This window comes from Gastrolobium bilobum, unplaced genomic scaffold (genome assembly GCF_033153095.1).
Source record: "Gastrolobium bilobum isolate Gb01-03AN ecotype WA unplaced genomic scaffold, APGP_CSIRO_Gbil_v1 utg6257, whole genome shotgun sequence".
NCBI classification, from domain to species: domain Eukaryota; kingdom Viridiplantae; phylum Streptophyta; class Magnoliopsida; order Fabales; family Fabaceae; genus Gastrolobium; species Gastrolobium bilobum.
Window position 1 is genome coordinate 126,963 of NW_026896878.1, and position 18,667 is coordinate 145,629.

At 33.6% G+C, this 18,667-nt stretch overlaps 3 protein-coding genes across 5 annotated transcripts; 1 reads left to right on the forward strand and 2 right to left on the reverse strand.

Moving 5' to 3' along the window:
• Positions 1-481: 481 nt before the first annotated feature.
• On the forward strand, positions 482-2,880 carry LOC133302581 (uncharacterized). Its single transcript, XM_061502384.1, is given in 5 exon segments — positions 482-556; positions 835-985; positions 1,069-1,178; positions 1,515-2,475; positions 2,681-2,880. Coding segments are annotated over 5 exon segments (1,497 nt in total).
• A 2,103-nt stretch (positions 2,881-4,983) lies between these two features.
• LOC133302586 (protein PAF1 homolog) lies at positions 4,984-10,194 on the reverse strand. Of its 2 annotated transcripts, XM_061502388.1 has the most exons (12): positions 8,966-10,194; positions 8,592-8,660; positions 7,569-7,676; positions 7,304-7,484; positions 7,152-7,228; positions 6,928-7,047; positions 6,661-6,766; positions 6,123-6,209; positions 5,955-6,023; positions 5,765-5,836; positions 5,516-5,659; positions 4,984-5,442 (listed from the first exon to the last, which is right to left on the reverse strand). In XM_061502388.1, exons 1-12 carry the CDS (start codon positions 9,847-9,849, stop codon positions 5,335-5,337), a joined length of 2,025 nt encoding a protein of 674 aa, XP_061358372.1. In that variant the 5' UTR covers positions 9,850-10,194; the 3' UTR covers positions 4,984-5,334. The 2 variants fall into 2 exon arrangements, with proteins under 2 accessions (XP_061358372.1, XP_061358373.1); XM_061502389.1 differs by lacking the exon at positions 4,984-5,442 and having other exon boundaries at positions 5,520-5,659; positions 5,765-5,817.
• A 5,866-nt stretch (positions 10,195-16,060) lies between these two features.
• On the reverse strand, positions 16,061-17,800 carry LOC133302596 (histidine-containing phosphotransfer protein 4-like). 2 transcript variants are annotated; one of them, XM_061502405.1, is made up of 6 exons: positions 17,703-17,800; positions 17,192-17,322; positions 16,972-17,040; positions 16,703-16,774; positions 16,365-16,437; positions 16,061-16,263 (listed from the first exon to the last, which is right to left on the reverse strand). In XM_061502405.1, the coding sequence occupies exons 1-6, from the start codon at positions 17,760-17,762 to the stop codon at positions 16,210-16,212; spliced, it is 459 nt and encodes a 152-aa protein (XP_061358389.1). In that variant the 5' UTR covers positions 17,763-17,800; the 3' UTR covers positions 16,061-16,209. The 2 variants fall into 2 exon arrangements, with proteins under 2 accessions (XP_061358389.1, XP_061358388.1); XM_061502404.1 differs by having other exon boundaries at positions 16,972-17,043.
• Between the last annotated feature and the right edge of the window lie 867 nt (positions 17,801-18,667).

Sequence of the window (18,667 nt, forward strand, 5' to 3'; positions counted from 1 at the left end):
TTTGTATATAAAAAAAAAAACTATTAAATGCTTTTAGTTTTTTTTTTTTTAAATAATACAAGTCTATTTGATTAAATTAGTTTTTCATTTCATTAATGTCTTTTCACTTCATTTGATAAATATATATTAAAAGATAAAAAAAAAAATAACTTATACATTTTTTTAATGGGACAGGATCCGTTTACAAATTTTTTTTGCAATTATATTAATGTAGGATCGGTTGTACCCTGTGTGATTAATGTAGGACCGATCCTACATAATGTAATTTGTAAACAACAAGATTTGTAAATATAACTTTTACCTTTTTTTAATAGAACTGATAAATAGTTTCTTACTTTCTTTAATGCTTCTTGTGATGGCCCATGGGCTAATCGATTAGTTTACCAAACGGTGCGTTTCAGTTTGTGAACCCGCGTTGATGAAAATTTGAAATACGAGAGACACGAAGAAGGAATTGGGGAATGTATCGAAGTTGAAGAAGATGGATTCTGAGAAGGTTGAAGATGATGACTCCCTTCATCGCATTCACTCCGATCTTTCTTCTCTTCTCCATCAGGTAAGTACCTTTTAATTCTTTTTCAATTCAATTTTTCGTTTTGTTTGTGGAAGAAAATGCTAACATTTTTCACTTTTAATTCATTGTTATTATTATTTTTGTGAAAATTGGGTGGATTAATATTATTAGCTTTATAACCTAACTGAAAATGAAATTTTACTGAAGAAAGGTGTTACGGAATAAACAAACGACATGGGATTCTGTTTATGCAATGAAGTGGAAATTTTTTTTTCTGAAATATCACATTTTTGAATTGATTGATTCAATTTGATTGGCAGATTGATGAGCTTGTTGTGGGAGCGTTTAAACTGAAGAGTGTAAGCAAAGAGGGGAGAAAAGAAATTGAATCTTTCTCACATGTCTTGTCTGACATGCTCTCATCTTTAAAGGTCAAAGCTTTTATCTAACCGCTTTTGCGCTTCATATCTTGTTTTTGGATTAGGTTACTCTAAAGTAGGCTTGTTTGTAGAATGCACAATTAATGGTATAATTACCCTTAATTTAATTTGAAGTACATTATGATCTTCTTAAGGAGGACGAGTCTCCACCAGTGATAAAACTGTTCTTTTGTGACGAAAAAGTTATGTTTTCGAATTTGGAAACTCTTTGCAAATATACAAAGGTAATGTCAGAGCATAGTATAAACCATTTAAAGAGGCCTTCACTTAATAGCTTAAGCTTTTGAGTTGAATTGGTTCTTTATATGGTATCAGAGCCTCGGTGTCACGGGTTTGATCCTTATCGGCCCCCATTTAATTAATATTTAATCAAGTCTTGTTGAGTTTATTAGTACAGGTAGGTGGGCCTGTGCATTGTCCACCCTTCAAGCCCAGTGAGCTTTCGTGTGAGGGAGTATGTTAAAGATATATAAAACCATTAATGTAGCCTTTTTGGGTTGAATTGGTTCTTTAAAGGTAAAATTTTTAAACTGAATGTTTTGTGTTGTTTCTAAATGCAGCCATGGGTGCCCAGATTTCAAACGGCACTTTCCTCACCCTCAGTACATTCTGAAAGTCAGCAGCTTCAGGCTTTGAAAAGTACATCAGTTTCTGATGATGTTGATGGAGATGAAAGCAATGTCTGTGACTGTGACAGTCCTGAACAGGACACGTTGGACTCTTTAGTCTCTCCTTCTCCCCTTGTGTCATGGAGGGCCAACTGTACCATTCAGAGAGGTAGACAAATGTTTATGCTCACACCTCTTCCAATATCAAAGGCATTATCATCCAAACACCAGAAACCATCATATAAATCAGAGTTCAATAAATTGGCGTCCTCCACTAATGCTATTGGGACATCAACCTTTTTTGCCTTATCAAGAGATATGACTGATTTGCTGGACAGTGTTGTAACTGAGCCAACTCCAATTAAGACTGCCCCTTCTGTTGTGAATGAAGAGGAAAATAATGAAGAAAATGGATTAATATCTTCGCCACTTTTACCTAAAAGAGACACCTCCATGCTTGTTATGATGACTCCTTGCTTAAAAATGTCCCCTCCAAAATCTTGTGTTTTGCTTGAACCCATATCTGAAATCTATCATCTAGGTAAGGAGAAGGTTCGCAAGTCCACCCCCTTTCCTGTTGGGATCCATTACAGTGATTCAGAAGATTCTGAATCTCCTAGTAGTGATGCTTCACGGGGTTTGGCATTGAAGTATCCAGAGCTCTTAGGGATAAATCAGGTTTCTAAATCAGGAGTTGGAAAGAAAACAGTAGAAGCATCACCATATTGGCTTACCTCACCTCCTAAAACTTGTATTTTGCTGGGGACACCTGATGAGAAATCATTGGACTTGAAGATAGCTGAGAATGACTCACGTATACAGAGAACTGAGTCCATTCGTAAGCAACAAGTCAGCAAATTGAAAGATGATGTTTCCAAAGACCACACTCAAACTAAAAACTCTTGTAACCAAGGTAGTGCTTAATCTATTTATGTATGCCTTCTAACTTGTTGGGTTAACATAGTTGCATGCTGGCTTCTTGACCGTACTAATATCTTTTAGAATATTTTTTTTTTTTGCACATTTTAAATAAATGCTGTCAATGACCATACGGGAGAATACTCAGAATTATTTATTTATTTTTGCAGGTTTTTTTGTTGGCAACCTATCACATATAGAGAGCACTCCCATGTGGCAGGAGCCTAAAAGCTCGTTTCAAACGGGGAAACGTCCTGGGGAAAATACTTTGAAGAAGGAATTATGGAATAAGTTTGAAGCAGCATCCACTTATGGGTTTCAATCCAAGTTACCCACAGTTCGAGAGGACACTCAGAAAGGGTTTCTTGACCTACTGGAAGAAGCTTCATGTGATGAATAAATTAAAAATATGAAAATGCCAAAGATCTAAGCAAGCAAATAATCTCATTAGATAATTTTGACATGTACATGCTGGTTTATGTTTTAAGATTTGTAGCAAAGATCTCTCTTAACTCCACCCTATAGGGCAAAAGAATTCGTATACTTTTGGGTGAAGCGTTCTAAAAATGTACATTTTGTATTGTCTCATGCTACTCGTCTGTATTACTATTCTTTGGCATCTACTTTGATATTAATAGGATATGCTAGTGTTCCAAGCTCCATTTTCTTTTTGGCAGATATATAAAGCTATTAATATAGTCTTACACAATGTTTAAGTTTTTGAGTTGAATTGATTCTTTACATAGTATTAGAGTCTCCGTGACCAAATGATCACCGCTCTCATTCTCTTAATAAAAAATAATTATTGTAGATTTTCTTATCACATATAATTTGGGTCTTGTCATAGCATTGTCCATTTTTCAAGTCTAATGGACTCTTGTGTGACGGGACTTATTAGAGATATATAAAATCATTAATGTAACTTTACTTCACACAATATCTTAAATTTTTAAATTGAATTGGTTTTTTACGGTCAAATATTCTGCAGTGAGGAAGGTAGGTTGCCACAATGTATTGAGTCATCCTCGAATTTACTCAGGGTTGATGAAAAATCAATGGCATTAATATATTTTGGCTATTTTATACCTTGATATCATATATTTCTTAACGATTAGTTCGTGCAACTGCCTGAATTTGCCATTTTTTGATATATTAATACAAAACGAAATAACAGAGAACAAAAACTCTTGGTTTTTCATTAACTTGGGATTTTTTTGCTGTTGATAAAATAACATAATTTAAAACACTAATATATTATCTCTCTAACTTAGAATGTGCTAGTGTTAACCTCCAAAAAAAAAAGAATGTGCTAGTGTTCGCTTGAGCAATTGAGCGTACAAACACTGGAGTCTTGTAGCTGGTGAAACTCTTTTTATTTTTAAATATTGATCATTTGCACATCTCTCAATAATTATTCATTCAAGGAACTAAACCTTGGCACTTGCATGCTCAGTGCGTTTAGCATCATCACCTTTCTATTTTAAAGCATGTTGGGATCACAATTACATTTCTTCCAATGCCTGACAATGTTTCAGAGGAAAAAAAGGGTTTTCTATTAATATGTCTAATTTTTCGTCTAAAGGCTTTTAAAACCTATAACGAACGGCCACTATTTAATATCATTTGCACCCACCTTATTTTGAAAATTATTTTAAAATGAACTAATGATACATTCACTAGTAGGTTAAAATTACATAAATTCTAAATTAAACGAAATGAATACATTCTTATACCATTATTTTATGTACTTACAAGCAAAGAAATTATTTGGTAGCAATATCATTTCTCTAAAATTAAAATATACTCCTACAGGTGCAACAACCTTTTTTTTTGGTAATGAAATATGATGATTATGTTCCACGTTATCATTCGTTGAAACTTGTGTAAACGGTGCTACCAACAATGATGATATGACTAATCAACTATCACCAATCTTACACACTACGCTCTCTTGTGAAGGAACGGTCGTTTAACCTCCAAAGAGAGGAAAGATAATCGCCTTAGTATTGATTATCCCCCGCCAACAATTATATGACTATAGCAGCACTGGTGCATGGTGAACAACGTCTATTATATAGGCTCGAATCAACAAATTGAGATGCGTAAATAAATGATTTTAGAGATATATATTGCTAATCTAACACTACTTTACACTTACCAACTATTCATTTGAATGTCTACGATAAGAAATACCAATAAAAAATTTCTTTATTTAAGTTAATTCCCACAACGTATTTATGGGAGTCGATCTTTTCTGTCCCAAGTGGTGGAATGATTTCATACGCCAAAAACCAGCTTCTTCCTCATTACACGATGATGGCTTGGCATTCATGAAAGGTCCCAGAAATTTAACAGGCTATCTGTCAGCAAACTCAATTATGGTTTGGGCTCACTCAATGTACTCAAGGGAATAAGGATTTCATTCTTTCAAAACAAGATAGCATCAATAATGCGAGCAAAAAAGAACACATTTGAATCAGAATGCCACAACATTATTGGCAAAGAGAACGGGGTCGAGGGCAATTTCATTGGTGAGCAAAATATGTTCGCTAAAAACACTCTAATCAATGACAGGATTCCATTTAGTCTGACATGCTTTTTACATTTCATTATTTCTCAATTTTTTCTATTTTAATGGTATTGTAAAGAAAATCTATATAATTTAAAAGTTGCCTACAATCTGAAAGTATATGCATTAGGTTAAAATAGACATACAAAAATATGGGATTTGTCATTGGTTATCCTTCATTGAAACACCAAGGCCACCACACAAATTCAGCTATCTGCCGCCAATCCCAACCACCACGTCATTGGACAAATTCGCTTTAAAGCAGCAGTATTTGCATAGAAAAAATCAATCAGACATGTCATCTTCTCCTCCACTAGACTGATAATTGTCCTGGTGCGGTTGCTGTTCGAGATCATCATCCATTTCTAGACGCCTTCTCTTTGAGGAATTGCCCTTTGAAAATATAGGAAATTATTTCATAAATTCAAATGCATTGGCAAGCTTATAGATAAATTCAATGCCATACCTCAGAATCCTTCCGCTCAATTGCAGCAACGCTTGACCTCCGCCTTACGGTCACTCTTGAAGGTGTTGGAAATTGCTCAACCTCATCACCTGATCTTCCCTCTCTAGCCCTCTTTTTTCTTAAAACAAGTTTAGTCGGAAGAGGCTGCATATCAAATTTACAATAAAATTAACACATTGCACTGAGTAACCAAGAAACTACGTGCCAGTACATAAGTTGAGAAAGACACATATTGGTTCCAGGGAATACCAAATAACGTGCTTCTGACTCATCAAACGAAACTAAGAATGTTGTAGGGTCATCTGCATCATCACCCCGAACCTATTAAGATGTAATAACAATTCTCAGAATAGTGTTAAAAAGGGGAGAAATTTTTTAACAGTAACAGGGTCAATGATTAAAAATTTGCTACAGAAATTTAAACCAAATCACAACGTACATCCCAACGATACTCCCGAACCCAAGAATACGTGGTTTCTTCATTTTCATCATATATATCCTTTGATAGCTGCCATCACAAAATTTAGAAAAATCCAGAAGTTAACCACAGAATCATTTACAATAATTACTGTTTCAAACTTTAAATCCACATTTAAATAATGCATACCTCTCCAGGTGTTGGGGCCATGTATGCCAAAAATTTCTCAGGATTATCAGGATCTGAGCTTGTTGCAACATAACTTTTCATAATTGCCTGCAGGGAACAAATGGTTAAATGGATAGGAGTCAGTCACAAACAACATTCAGTAGTCAGCAGCACCATTGATCAACATAGTAACCAAAAAATAGTCACTTCATATATTTCGTAAGTTGTTACTTGCGAATACATACAAAAACCAGAAGACCAGCAATCAAGTAAGAAATTAATGACTAATAATTGTATTGTAGTAATGGGAAGTATAAAACATGAAAAAAATAACAGGTGCAATTAGGCCAATAAGTTTTGTTGCACCACAACGAATTACATAAGCATATATCACTGTCCTATGAAATAAACAAAGGTAAATTGAAATAAACAATGCAATTCCTTTTTATACTATCAAATGTATTATTTTAATGTCTTGCTCAGCATTTCTCCTGCATTTTGAACTTCTAAAAAATGAGCTATCGATTATGAATATATTCATCCTTGCAACATAGCTTACCTTTGATTCATAGGCATCACGAACAGATTTGTCTAACTTAGTGTACATTTCTGAATCAGCTGTAGGAGCATTATCAAATGCGGCAACAACAAACTGATCATCATACCTGCAAAGCAGGACAGCAGAAAACAGCTTAGATAATTTAGAACAAAAATATGAATGTCGTGAGATAGTTCGTATCTTCTAGCATTAAAAGATTAGGCTTTATATACTGCAAACCAGGGTAAGAAATGATTTTACTTATGAAAGGTATACACGGTGCCATACCTATCAAAATCAGGCAGCAATGGCATAACCTCATCAGGATACAAATCTTTGTTGGTTGCATGAACAGGTGATCGCTTAGCTGCTTCAAATGATGCTTCTATTTCCCTGATTTGTCTTTCCCTAAACGAGAGAATTCAATTATATTTAGAAAACATTAATTACTTTTGCATAGTAATTTCTCCTTCTAAAATTGCCTTTAGATGGACAAGCTTGTATATATGTACCTATTGTTACGATTTTCCAAAATGCTGCGGCCTCCCTTCATCTCTCTCAGCTCCTTAGCTTGTTTTTCAGTTAAAGACTACAATAATATGTTCATAAATTATTGCTTGTATTGATAGTATTGCATTGTTATTTTGACATATAAGCCTAATACCTGTTTTGTCGATTCCATGCTTAAAGGAGATATATATTGTGTTTTGACAAGCCAAGCTACACCTTTATCAGTAGGCCTCTCCTTTCTTTTTATGCCATCTTTTTTTATAGGAGTAACCGCTTCATCATCTCGCAACAATTCTTCATCTTCTGGATCAAGAGGTGGTCTGGCACTAGGAGGACTGCGTAAAAGGGTTCATCAGACCTTCTCATGCAGCAAAATTCATTTAACTATTCAAGTTTATTAAAGGAACTGAGGATAATACTTGTAAACACTGAGATCAAGCAGGTCCAGAGGTATCCCAAGATCTGGCTCCACAAAAAGTTTGGGTTTGTACAATTTTTCCAGAGATGTGATTGTATATTTTGCATATCTGGACAATGATAAAAAAATTACCATAAAAAGCACATACAAATACAAGTCAAGTAAACTAAATTTTGAAATCATCGTCAAAATACAAATTTCAATAAAAACCGGTGATCAACGCAACACAACAAGTGCACTACTAAAGATTCAAAATCCACAAACACCAATTCCATCCTCACAAACTCTTGACATCTTAAAGGGATACCATCTAAGACTGAAGATGAGCATTTCCATTTGAAACATAATCTCTTTTACATTCTCTCCAATATCCCCTTGTCTCTATACACCAAACTAGTAAATAGTGCTTGTATCCTCCACCCCCCCCCCCCCCCCACCCCCCCCACAACCCCCCCAAAAAAAAAAAAAAAAAAAAAAAAAACAAAAAAAAAAACCCCCACAAATAATACTACTAATAATAATAAACATATAGGGAATGAATGTATCAAGTGATAGGAGTCTTTAAAATGATAGGTGAAAAAAGCATACCTAACCATTGGATCTTGCATGTTGGTCAAAATGAAAAGACTAACTCATGTGACATTTTAAAGTAGTCACATGATAATCAAATGGTCTTTCATTCTTTAACCGTCATGAAAAATTCAAAGGTCAGAAATCACTTTTCTCACTTTGAATGTGGCATATCTCATCAAATACCAGAATTATACATCCTATCTACAAACGTCATATCATGTATGAATCCATTATACGCCTCCCAGCTCTCTTGTCGAAGCATCAGTTTTCCTCTTTAACTTTCCCACCCTCATGAACATTTATCACTCACAACCACAACGAAGGAAAAACTCTACAGTTATTAGTAGGGCAAACAATAGCATAAAATCCGAAAATCAATACTACCCTATCAAATGAAAGGAAAGTTTTGGTAGCTGCATACTAAAGTAAATGTGAGAATAAGATTACATACTGATCCTTATCTTTCTTGAACGCCATAAGCTTAGGTTGTGCACTTGGATCCGGAAGTTCATTTCGGAATCTTAAATGAGAATACACATAAAAATGTGTCAGTATCGGAAGTAAACAGTACAAAACCACCAGACGAAACTATACATCAACCATAAATAACAAAATTTCATTTACCAGCCTTAGGGATCATTACTAACACTGATAAAACGTGAATTTAATTGAAAAAACATAAGGTAAGAGAGCTTAAAGAAAATAAATTATACGTAATCTTGAAACCAAAATATCCATTCAGAAGAACAAATTCTGCAGCATACAGAAAAACAATGACTGCTAAGGAAAATGTAAAAACCAAAAAATGATCTAAAAAATACTCACTTGAGCTTACACAAAAACGTTGTGGGCTTTTTCAACCTATTTTCAATCCTCTCACCGCTCAATAAGGGAGTAGGTCTCCTTTCTCCCATTCGAGAACCTGCAATTGAACCATGCCCCTTCCCAGATGATAACATCTGAGTCTTTTGCAGAACAGTGTTCTGGGATTCCTTAAGCTGCTGCCTATGCTTTTCTTCTTGCCTTTGTTTCTCAAACTCTCTCTTTTTTCTCAACCTCTTTTCTTCCTCAGTCTCAACCCTCCCATGATTGGGAGGAGGAACAACAGCAGAAGGCTTGTGCTGTCTATGATTGGAATGCTCGAATTCGCGCCTACCAGACGTGGAAGGTTCCTTCAACGGCCCTTTACTACGATCATGCAAACGCCTCTCCTCGTTATTGTAGGGAGCTGAAGAAGGTGGTGGTGAACTCGGTGGAGGTGGAGGTGGGATAGAAGAACTGGGTGGTGGTGGAGGAGACAAAGGAGGAGGAGGTGGTGGTGGTGGCTGGTGGTTGTACTGATTATTAGAAGGATAATAAACAGGTGGTTGAGGTTGAGGTTGTGGTTGTGGTGGTGGTGGTGGTGGAGGCTGGTATGAAGTTTCCGGCGGCGGCGGCGGAGGAGGTGGTACAGGTGGTGGATATGGATAGTGGTGTGAATTAGGAGGAGGAGCATATCCAGCATGATGATGATTATGATGAGGATGAGGATAATTGGAATTAGGAGGGATTTGAGGGAATGAAGAAGAAGAAGAAGAAGAGGGATCTGCAACTCCAACTCCACCATAACCAACCCAATTGTGATTATACTGATGATGATTCGCACGTTGTTGAGTTCCTGCGATAGGGTTTTGACTCGATTGAGGAGGGAAAGGCCTATAAGACCCCATTTATTCGATCAATCACTAACTCAAACCAATTAACAAAAATCACTAGGGTTTTCTTCTTCTTCTTCAAAAATCAAAAATCAAACTCAACAACAGAGCTAAACCCTAAAATAATAAAAATAAAAAAAACCGAACCGGGTCGGGTGGGTTGCAATTATTCCCAATCAAATTCATGAAAATCGTGCGGCAATAATGCACATCTATGTACCAGTCAGCAAGATTGAAAGAGATGGAAAATTGCAAGAGCCTAATTATAAGCAGAATCAAAATGTAGAAAAGTTCTTAACCCTGACAAGAGAAGAGAAGAGAAGAGAGTGATATACAGAAAGAATAATAGTGACAAGGCCAAAGTACTTCGTGGGATTGCTTTCTAATTCAGCTCGTGCTATATAATATATACAACAGAGGGTTTTGTTTTGGGAAAACTGTTTTTATGGTAAGTATAAGACGAGATATAAAAATAACAATATAAAATCTCCAAATAAAGATACGGAAATTTTTTTATTTTTATTTTTAAAATACATAAAATTCTGTTATTTTAGGTGAGAGTAAGACATAAATTAATATTTTTTATTTAAAATTTAAATTAAAAAAATTCACTTATTTTCTTCACCTATGATTTTTATTGCTTATATCTTTCTCTCACTTAAAATAACATAGTTTTATATCCTAGAACAAACATCAAACCAATAAAGTTTATAAACAATATAGGGGACAATTATATTTACTAGTAATTTATACTTACTACTCTTACTATCTGATTGGTTATCGCTGGATCAATTTAAAATCAACTGTTGAAAAATAACAAAATTTAACTCTCGTTAATTTTAAATTGATTCGACGGTAACCAATCAGGTAATACGAGTAATAGAGCTAAATTGGTAGTAAATAATTTTAAATTTTTTTTGGTAGTAAGTATATCCGTCCCCAACAATATATATATATATATATATATATATATATATATATATATATATATATAAATAGATTATTCTACCTACTTTTTTTATGCCTATTTTACCTTCTACTCTCCAACACCGTTAGATTAGAATTGCAATAATTTTTTAGCATTTATCTCTCTTATGGAGATTCTGATCTAATGGTGTTAGAAAGATATAGGTAAGGTAGACATGAAAAAAATATAGGTAGAATAGTCTATTTATATATATATATATATATATGGACATGATCAATTTACACTAGTATAAGAATTATAAATCTTACACTCAATCTTAATAGTTGATTTTCGTCTATCAAATGACTATAATTAATTAGAATATTTTCATTAATTAATTATTAATCTTCAATAAATTATAATCATCAAATATGCGAAAATCAACTATTAAGATTGAGTGTAAGATTTATTCTTCTTATACTAATGTAAAAAAATATGTCACACACACAAGGGAGATTATATATACATACTAAATAGTTTACAATTCTTACAACCAAATCTTAACCGTTGATTTTTGTTAATTTAATGATTATAATTTATTAGAAATTAATAATTAATTAATAAGTATAATCCAATAAATTATAACCATTAGATTGACAAAAATCATCGATTAATATTCGATTGGAAGAGTTTATAAACTATTTAATTTGTAAATATAATCGTCCTCTATTTATATAAGAGACTAAATCTTATTTTTCATCTCAACTATTGATTTATGTTTATCTAACAATTATAGTTTATTGAGTTATATAGATTAATTAATTATTAATAAATTAAGGTTATTAAATGGACATAAATTAACAGTTGCAATGAGGAGTAATTTTTTTTCCTGTTATATAAAAGTTTAGGTGTGATTACATACCAATATCCTACCAAGGTCAAGACAAATTCCTGAAATTTTTTGAAAGGGATTACAAATTGTCGACCAACAAAATTCTCATATCCGTAACGCAATTCGAACCATGCTCTTGTGGAGTATCAACCTAATCCTTAATCTTATAAGGCAATCTTCCATATATATATATATATATATATAGGTAAAATTATTTCTGCAATCACTTTACGTATAGTAATAACATGTGTATGGTTATGATTCTTCACATTTAATGCTTTCATCCTTTGTATTGTTATGATTTCTCGCATTTAATACTTTCAAGTATATATATGACAAGTATTTAATTGCTGCACGTACAACAGCTGCAGAAATATAAGTCTCATGTATATAAATATATATTACTAATTGTAAGTGTTTGCACTTACGTAAATCTAATTTTTTTTTTAATTATTAAATGTACATTTGATATAAAACTATAATTTAACGTGCTTTCAATTTGGACGTTGACGTCTGCAGACTCGGAATGAGATCCAAGATATTTAAACTTTGGGCTATGCTTTGTTGGGCTAAACAGACTCTTGATCCTTTATATAATTAAGTATTCGGATTTTTATTTTAAGTAAATAGTATTCGATATTTAGAACATTATGCTTATTACATCAAATCCAGCATTAGCTTTGGCTTAGATTACATTATTGTAATCTAAGCTATGGCTGAGCTTCTGGTTCCGAGCTTCAGTCCATAAATAAAAAATAAAAATTTGAAAAGGGTTTGGATGACATTAACACAGTACCTTCTTGAACCGAAATACTATTATATATAACACAATTTATATAAGGGGAATAGTGACACGTACCATTCATTTACAATCCCCACAAAAAAAAAAAATGTTTGCTCCTTTGCTGTAATGCAGGCTTTTTATCAATAAAACAATCTTAATGTTGAACTGAAGATCAAATAAGATAGTAACTTTATCATTACTTCTTATAAAATAGTCCCATCTCCTAATGCTATGCGGATACGGCATTTTCTTTATCAGTTTTCATGTTGCTGATCTTGATTCTATCATTTTTTAATGGGAATTTATTTGATACATTGTCTGATCCATAGTATAGCTCTATTGTAGAAAGAGCGTCCATTGCTTTTGGTTGATTCAGCTGTTTCATGTACACACATATTAACATTCCATCAAGTAAAGGAAAAGTAGCTAGATATAACTTGTTTTTTTTTTAACCCAAAAATTTGTGAATATTTACCTTATATATTAAATATTCAATCAATTTGAATAATGGCCCAACATTTTTCTTTTGTTTTTTTTGTTCCTTTCCATTGAAAGCGTTCCACTGCAAATAATCTTTGCGCTAGACATTTGAATTATTACCAGTGAAAGCTTATTCATCTGTTAGCTAGTTAGTGGAATTAGTCACTTAGTTAATATTCTGTTATTTCGGTTATTTTCATTTTATCTTCCCCGCTCAATGGTTACTGCTTGTAAACATCAGTATATAGCTGATAACTTGTATCAGTAATATCAATTAATGAATTCACTTTTCTGTTCAATCTGAATTCTTCCTATTCTTCTTCTTTACTAAGGGTCGAGTGGTAGTTAAATATAGCAGTCTACCAACAAGACGTCTGTATGCAGAAGGGTCTTCATAAGGATCACCTTGAATTCGTTGTAACTTAACTGAAGGATTAAGGGGAGTAGTAGCAGGTTTGGCAGCTAGAAGTCCAGAATCAGCTAACAATTCCAGAGTGTATTTTCTCTGATTGAGAATTAAACCCTGATGAGAACGAGCCACTTCTAAGCCCAGAAAGAATCGAAGAGGACCCAAATCTTTTATTTTGAATTGGCTGTGAAGTGAGTTGACTGCCATCTGGTAATTTGATGGGGATAGGGTTGATTCTTTTAGGACATAAAAGAAGATCAAAACAATGGGTTATATGGTCAGTTTCCCCTGTATCAAGGATCCATTGAAAACAAGTTTTACCTGGATTAGTCAATGTTGCATTAGTTTGGACAATATTGGATGAATGTGATCCATCGTTTCTTGGATTTTGAATCAGTCCAAGTAAGCTTTGGTATTGATCTTTGGTGAAATGAAAGTTGTCATCATTCTTTCCTTCATCTTCATTCTCTGGTATTGATCTTTGGTATTGATCTGCATACTCAAAAAAATCATTACCTTCATGAGTGGCCATATTGGCTTTTCGATTTATCCTGTTTCTGTAACCTGGTCATTAGTCCCACTTCCTTCCAACAAGAAACCAATTGGATGTAAGTGAGTTTTCAAAATCAAGAGGAAACCTGATGGCTCCGTCGATAGATACAAAGCAAGGCTAGTTGCAAAGGGATACAACCAGTGTGAAGGAATTGACTACTTTCAAACATTTTCTCCAGTAGTAAAAATGACAACAGTCCGCACCCTACTTGCTATTGCTGTAGCTAAAAACTGGCATCTTGAACAATTGGATGTGGATAATGCCTTTCTCCATGGAGACCTACATGAAGATGTTTTTATGACATTGCCACCTGGTACTGCAAGCCCATTTCCCCATGCTGTATGCAAGCTAGAAAAATTCTTATATGGATTAAAGCAAGCAAGTCGCTAGTGGAACGAAAAGCTCACTCAATCCCTTCAATCCTTGGGATACACTCAGTCTATTGTCGATTATTCTCTCTTTATTCGTCATGTTTCTGACTTATTTACAGCACTGCTGATTTATGTAGATGATATAGTGCTTGCTGGCAATGATGCAAATGAAATTCAACGTGTAAAATCTACACTTCACAGCCAATTTAAAATAAAAGATTTGGGTCCTCTTCGATTCTTTCTGGGCTTAGAAGTGGCTCGTTCTCATCAGGGTTTAATTCTCAATCAGAGAAAATACACTCTGGAATTGTTAGCTGATTCTGGACTTCTAGCTGCCAAACCTGCTACTACTCCCCTTAATCCTTCAGTTAAGTTACAACGAATTCAAGGTGATCCTTATGAAGACCCTTCTGCATACAGACGTCTTGTTGGTAGACTGTTATATTTAACTACCACTCGACCCGTTATAACTCATGTTGTCTATCAGCTGAGTCAATTTGTTTCCAATCCTATGTGTGCTCATTTTGCTGCAGCTTGTCATGTACTACGTTATTTGAAGAATTCACCTGGAAAAGGATTGTTGTTTTCTGTCACCAATTCTCTTCAACTTTCTGCATTCACTGACAGCGATTAGGCTTGTTGTCTTGATACAAGAAAATCTGTTACTGGTATATGCATCTTTCTAGGAAATTCCTTAATTTCCTGGCATTCCAAGAAGCAGACAACGGTCTCAAAGTCATCATCATAAGCTGAATATCGAGCCCTTGCCAGTACTACTTGTGAAGTCCAGTAGTTGGCATTCTTATTCAAGGATCTGCATCTTCCTATTTCTCAATCAGTTCCCATTTATTGTGATAATCAAGCTGCTATATACCTAGCACATAACCCCAGCTTCCATGAACGAAGTAAACACATCGAAATTGATTGTCACATCACAAGGGAGAAGATTAACAGTGGTCTTATTCGGTTGCTCCCTATCTCCACTCATCATCAACTAGCAGATGTTTTTACCAAGTCATTACACCCTGCCCCTTTTCGGGATATCATATCCAAGTTTGGGATGATTGATGTTCATCTCCCAACTTGAGGGGGGCTATTACCAGTGAAAGCTTATTCATCTGTTAGTTAGTTAGTGGAATTAGTCAGTTAGTTAATATTCTGTTATTTCGGTTATTTTCATTTTATCTTTCCCACTCAATGGTTACTGCATGTAAACATCAGTATATAGCTGATAACTTGTATCAGTAATATCAATTAATGAATTCACTTTTCTGTTCAAACTGAATTCTTCCTATTCTTCTTCTTTACTAAGATGAATCAATAGTAAGAAAAATAATTAATTTTTGTTGCGACCTGTATGTTCTCATGTACCAAAATGATTGGGAAGATACTTTCATGCATTTTATTTAGGGAAAACATTTTCTCATGTTGTATAAGAATTCAATTCTCATGTTATGACCATTCAATTTGCGTGCAAAGTTTTTCTTCTCTTTTTCTCTTTTTAATAAATGTGAGGTCTACCATTATATGAGTCACAACATGAGAATTCAATTATCATGTAACATGAAAAAATCAAACTCCTTTTATTTAAGTTCTCTTATTTCAAATATTATAAATCAATTCACTCGAATGATTTGACTTGAATGGCAATTAAAAAAGTGTATCGTGACGAGTCCTAGTAATTGTTAAAGCCAAATCATATTTCAAATATTATAAATTAAATTTTAAAATATCTTAATTATGTACAGTTGTACACCACACACACATATATATATATGTATGTATATATATATATATATATAGCATAAAGTGCAAAAGCAAGATTCCTTCATTCGAAAACAAAACTGATATTTGGAAACAAAAAATATCTGAGACGGGCCAACATCACTTTCCTATTCTTGTGGTGAATATATTTTTTATGTTCCAAATTCACCAATTACATTTGCCCTTTTCAGAGGCATATTATTTTCCTTAGGTTTTCATTTGGAATTGGAACGACATGCTCTCTCCAGGGGCCCAGCTTGCCTAACCAACTGCACAAAGGAAAAAAGAAGGAAATTTTGAGTTTAAAACATTTTTTTGCCAAACACAACAAATTTACTATACACACAAACTCCACTTTTTATGTATTCACCTGAAAATAAGCCTCAAGTTTCTTTCTCAGTGCAGCATATTCTTTCTTCATTTGTTGGAAGCTCTTCATGCATCTGCATATTCACACAATAACATTACCATCTTTGTTTAGGAAAATTTACAAGTTGGGTCAGTGAAATATCATTTGTTTTCTTTCTTCATATTGTGCATATAATAAAATGCATTAAGCCTTCAGTTCTATAGCCCTGGCTAGGCTCTTCAATGAAATATTAGTTATTCAACATGATGATACAATATAATGCAGCAGTTGGGAATGCTAATTAAGATAGTTATCATAGGATTATATGAATTAGGAAGCTTGTGTTAAAGATAGATTACCCTTCTGCATTTCCTGCATTGCAATATCCCCTAAACATATTGCACTCTGCTTTCACCTTTTTGGCTCCAATGCTGCAACCCATTATAAAAGAATATTAAAAAAAAAAAGAAAAAAAGAATGAGTTCAAATAATTAGGATTCTTTGTTGTGATAAAGCCAATACAGTATGTACCTAATGATACACTTAAATAAATATTAACAGTTCACTTAATAATAATAATAATAATAATAATTTTTATGATTTTCTTTTGGACTATAATATATTTTACCTTGAGCTGCTTCCTATGAACTGATGCATAAGTGTGTCCAGCTTGTTGAAATCCGGGGGGTTCCTCTCCCTTCTGCAAGCACAAGAATGGACCAATATTATACATTAAAGTAAAAAAGAAAGTCAATAAAATACAAAGAATGATTAAATTAATTAACTAAAAAAAGAAAAAAGAAAAAGTGAAGAAAACACAAAGGAAATGATGAATTTAATTGACTAACAATGCCTGCTCTATGTTCGAGATAAGCCTCGATGAATCACGGTAGTGAAGAGTCACAACTTCCTCTACAAAGTTAGGATTAGCATCATCCTGCAATTCTTCCAATTGGGTAAATTGTTCATCCAGTAATCCCTGCACACAACCAATATATATTCATTAACATTGCATTCATGTATGCTATAGTAACTGCACAAAAATGCCACCATTATCATAAGTAGCAATAAAAGAAGGTTAACGAGTGTTGGGAAATGGAACGAGGGAGCCCAAAACCCTTTGCAAAGGATACATCCATCAATGGGCCAAATGACAAACCATAATAAGTGGGCCGACACCACATCTTAACCCAAAACCTTAAGGCTGCAGGTTTATGGGTCTTTCACACTTATATGGTCATCACTTGGTCTATGTCTAGTCTATGTGGTACTTCTTTACAACTCATACTTGATTATTTTCAACAATGAGATCATACTACATAACACATGAATATAGAGATGTTATGATGAGGGAAGAACCTGATCAAAGAGGGACTGTTTCATTGCAGCAACCTGCCTGTGAGATTGGTTTCTGTCCATTAGAAGAAGATGTGAAGAGAAAAGAAGCAAAGGTAGTTCTTGCAATTGAAGGGTGTGGTGAAAATGCATGAAATGGAGGGGTTTTATAGCAGAGAAAAGATGTCAGGTGTCAAGGAACTAAGAAGTGAAACTTTTTTCATTTTCATCATTAATGGGTGGGGTGGGGCTGGTTGGAAATTCGAATGTTGCATGCATTTTCTTTAGGACATTTTGAGAGTGAAACTTGTGTCAAGGAAAAAGGGACACTTCATGAGCACTATGGGGGAGAGTATCTTCTTGAATGTTATTTGCATATATGAATCCCTTGTAGCTAACAATGATAATAGTGAATTCTAAAATTTAATTTTGTTTAGATGATAAAATAAAATATTTTTAAAGTATAAATATATATATGATTTTAAAATTTTTATAATGTTCTGTACCTAAAATCAATTATTCTTAGTAAAGAGGTTAAAAAGATTTACTTTTCTCAAAATCAATTTTATTTACTGCAAAATCTTAAAAATCCAAAAAAGTAACTAAATAGGTAAAATTACTGTGCGAAATGCGCAATAAAATTGGTCAAGAGAAACATATTCTTTCTTGAAACAATCGGGTGCTTACTTATTATCAAGTGAATAATTACCGGATCGAAGTATAAAGTCACTAATTCAAATTTTACAATAATACTATAAAAATCTTAAATTCTTCTTCTTCTTCTTTTTATAAAAAAAAAGGAATTAGGTACCCTAATAAAATACTTAAAATATAAGAGTAATGACACTTATCTTTTCACAAATCTTTTGCAAACTTTAAGATAAATTCATCTAGAATGTTGAAAAAAGTTACAATAAAACTATAATATTTTTATGACCGCTCGCATGAGAGTTTGTAAGAGATTTATTTGTAGAAATATCATTGCTTGA

Excerpts from the sequence above, each read along its gene's own strand:
- LOC133302586 (XM_061502388.1), bottom strand. The coding sequence starts at position 9,849 with ATGGGGTCTTATAGGCCTTTCCCTCCTCAATCGAGTCAAAACCCTATC. Across the intron at positions 8,661-8,965 it reads ACGTTTTTGTGTAAGCTCAA|ATTCCGAAATGAACTTCCGG; the intron begins GTGAGTATTTTT and ends TTCTCATTTAAG. Across the intron at positions 7,485-7,568 it reads CTTGATCTCAGTGTTTACAA|TCCTCCTAGTGCCAGACCAC; the intron begins GTATTATCCTCA and ends CCTTTTACGCAG.
- LOC133302596 (XM_061502404.1), bottom strand. The coding sequence starts at position 17,762 with ATGGACAGAAACCAATCTCACAGGCAGGTTGCTGCAATGAAACAGTCC. Across the intron at positions 17,323-17,702 it reads AACAGTCCCTCTTTGATCAG|GGATTACTGGATGAACAATT; the intron begins GTTCTTCCCTCA and ends GGTTGTGTGCAG. Across the intron at positions 16,264-16,364 it reads AACTTGAGGCTTATTTTCAG|TTGGTTAGGCAAGCTGGGCC; the intron begins GTGAATACATAA and ends TCCTTTGTGCAG.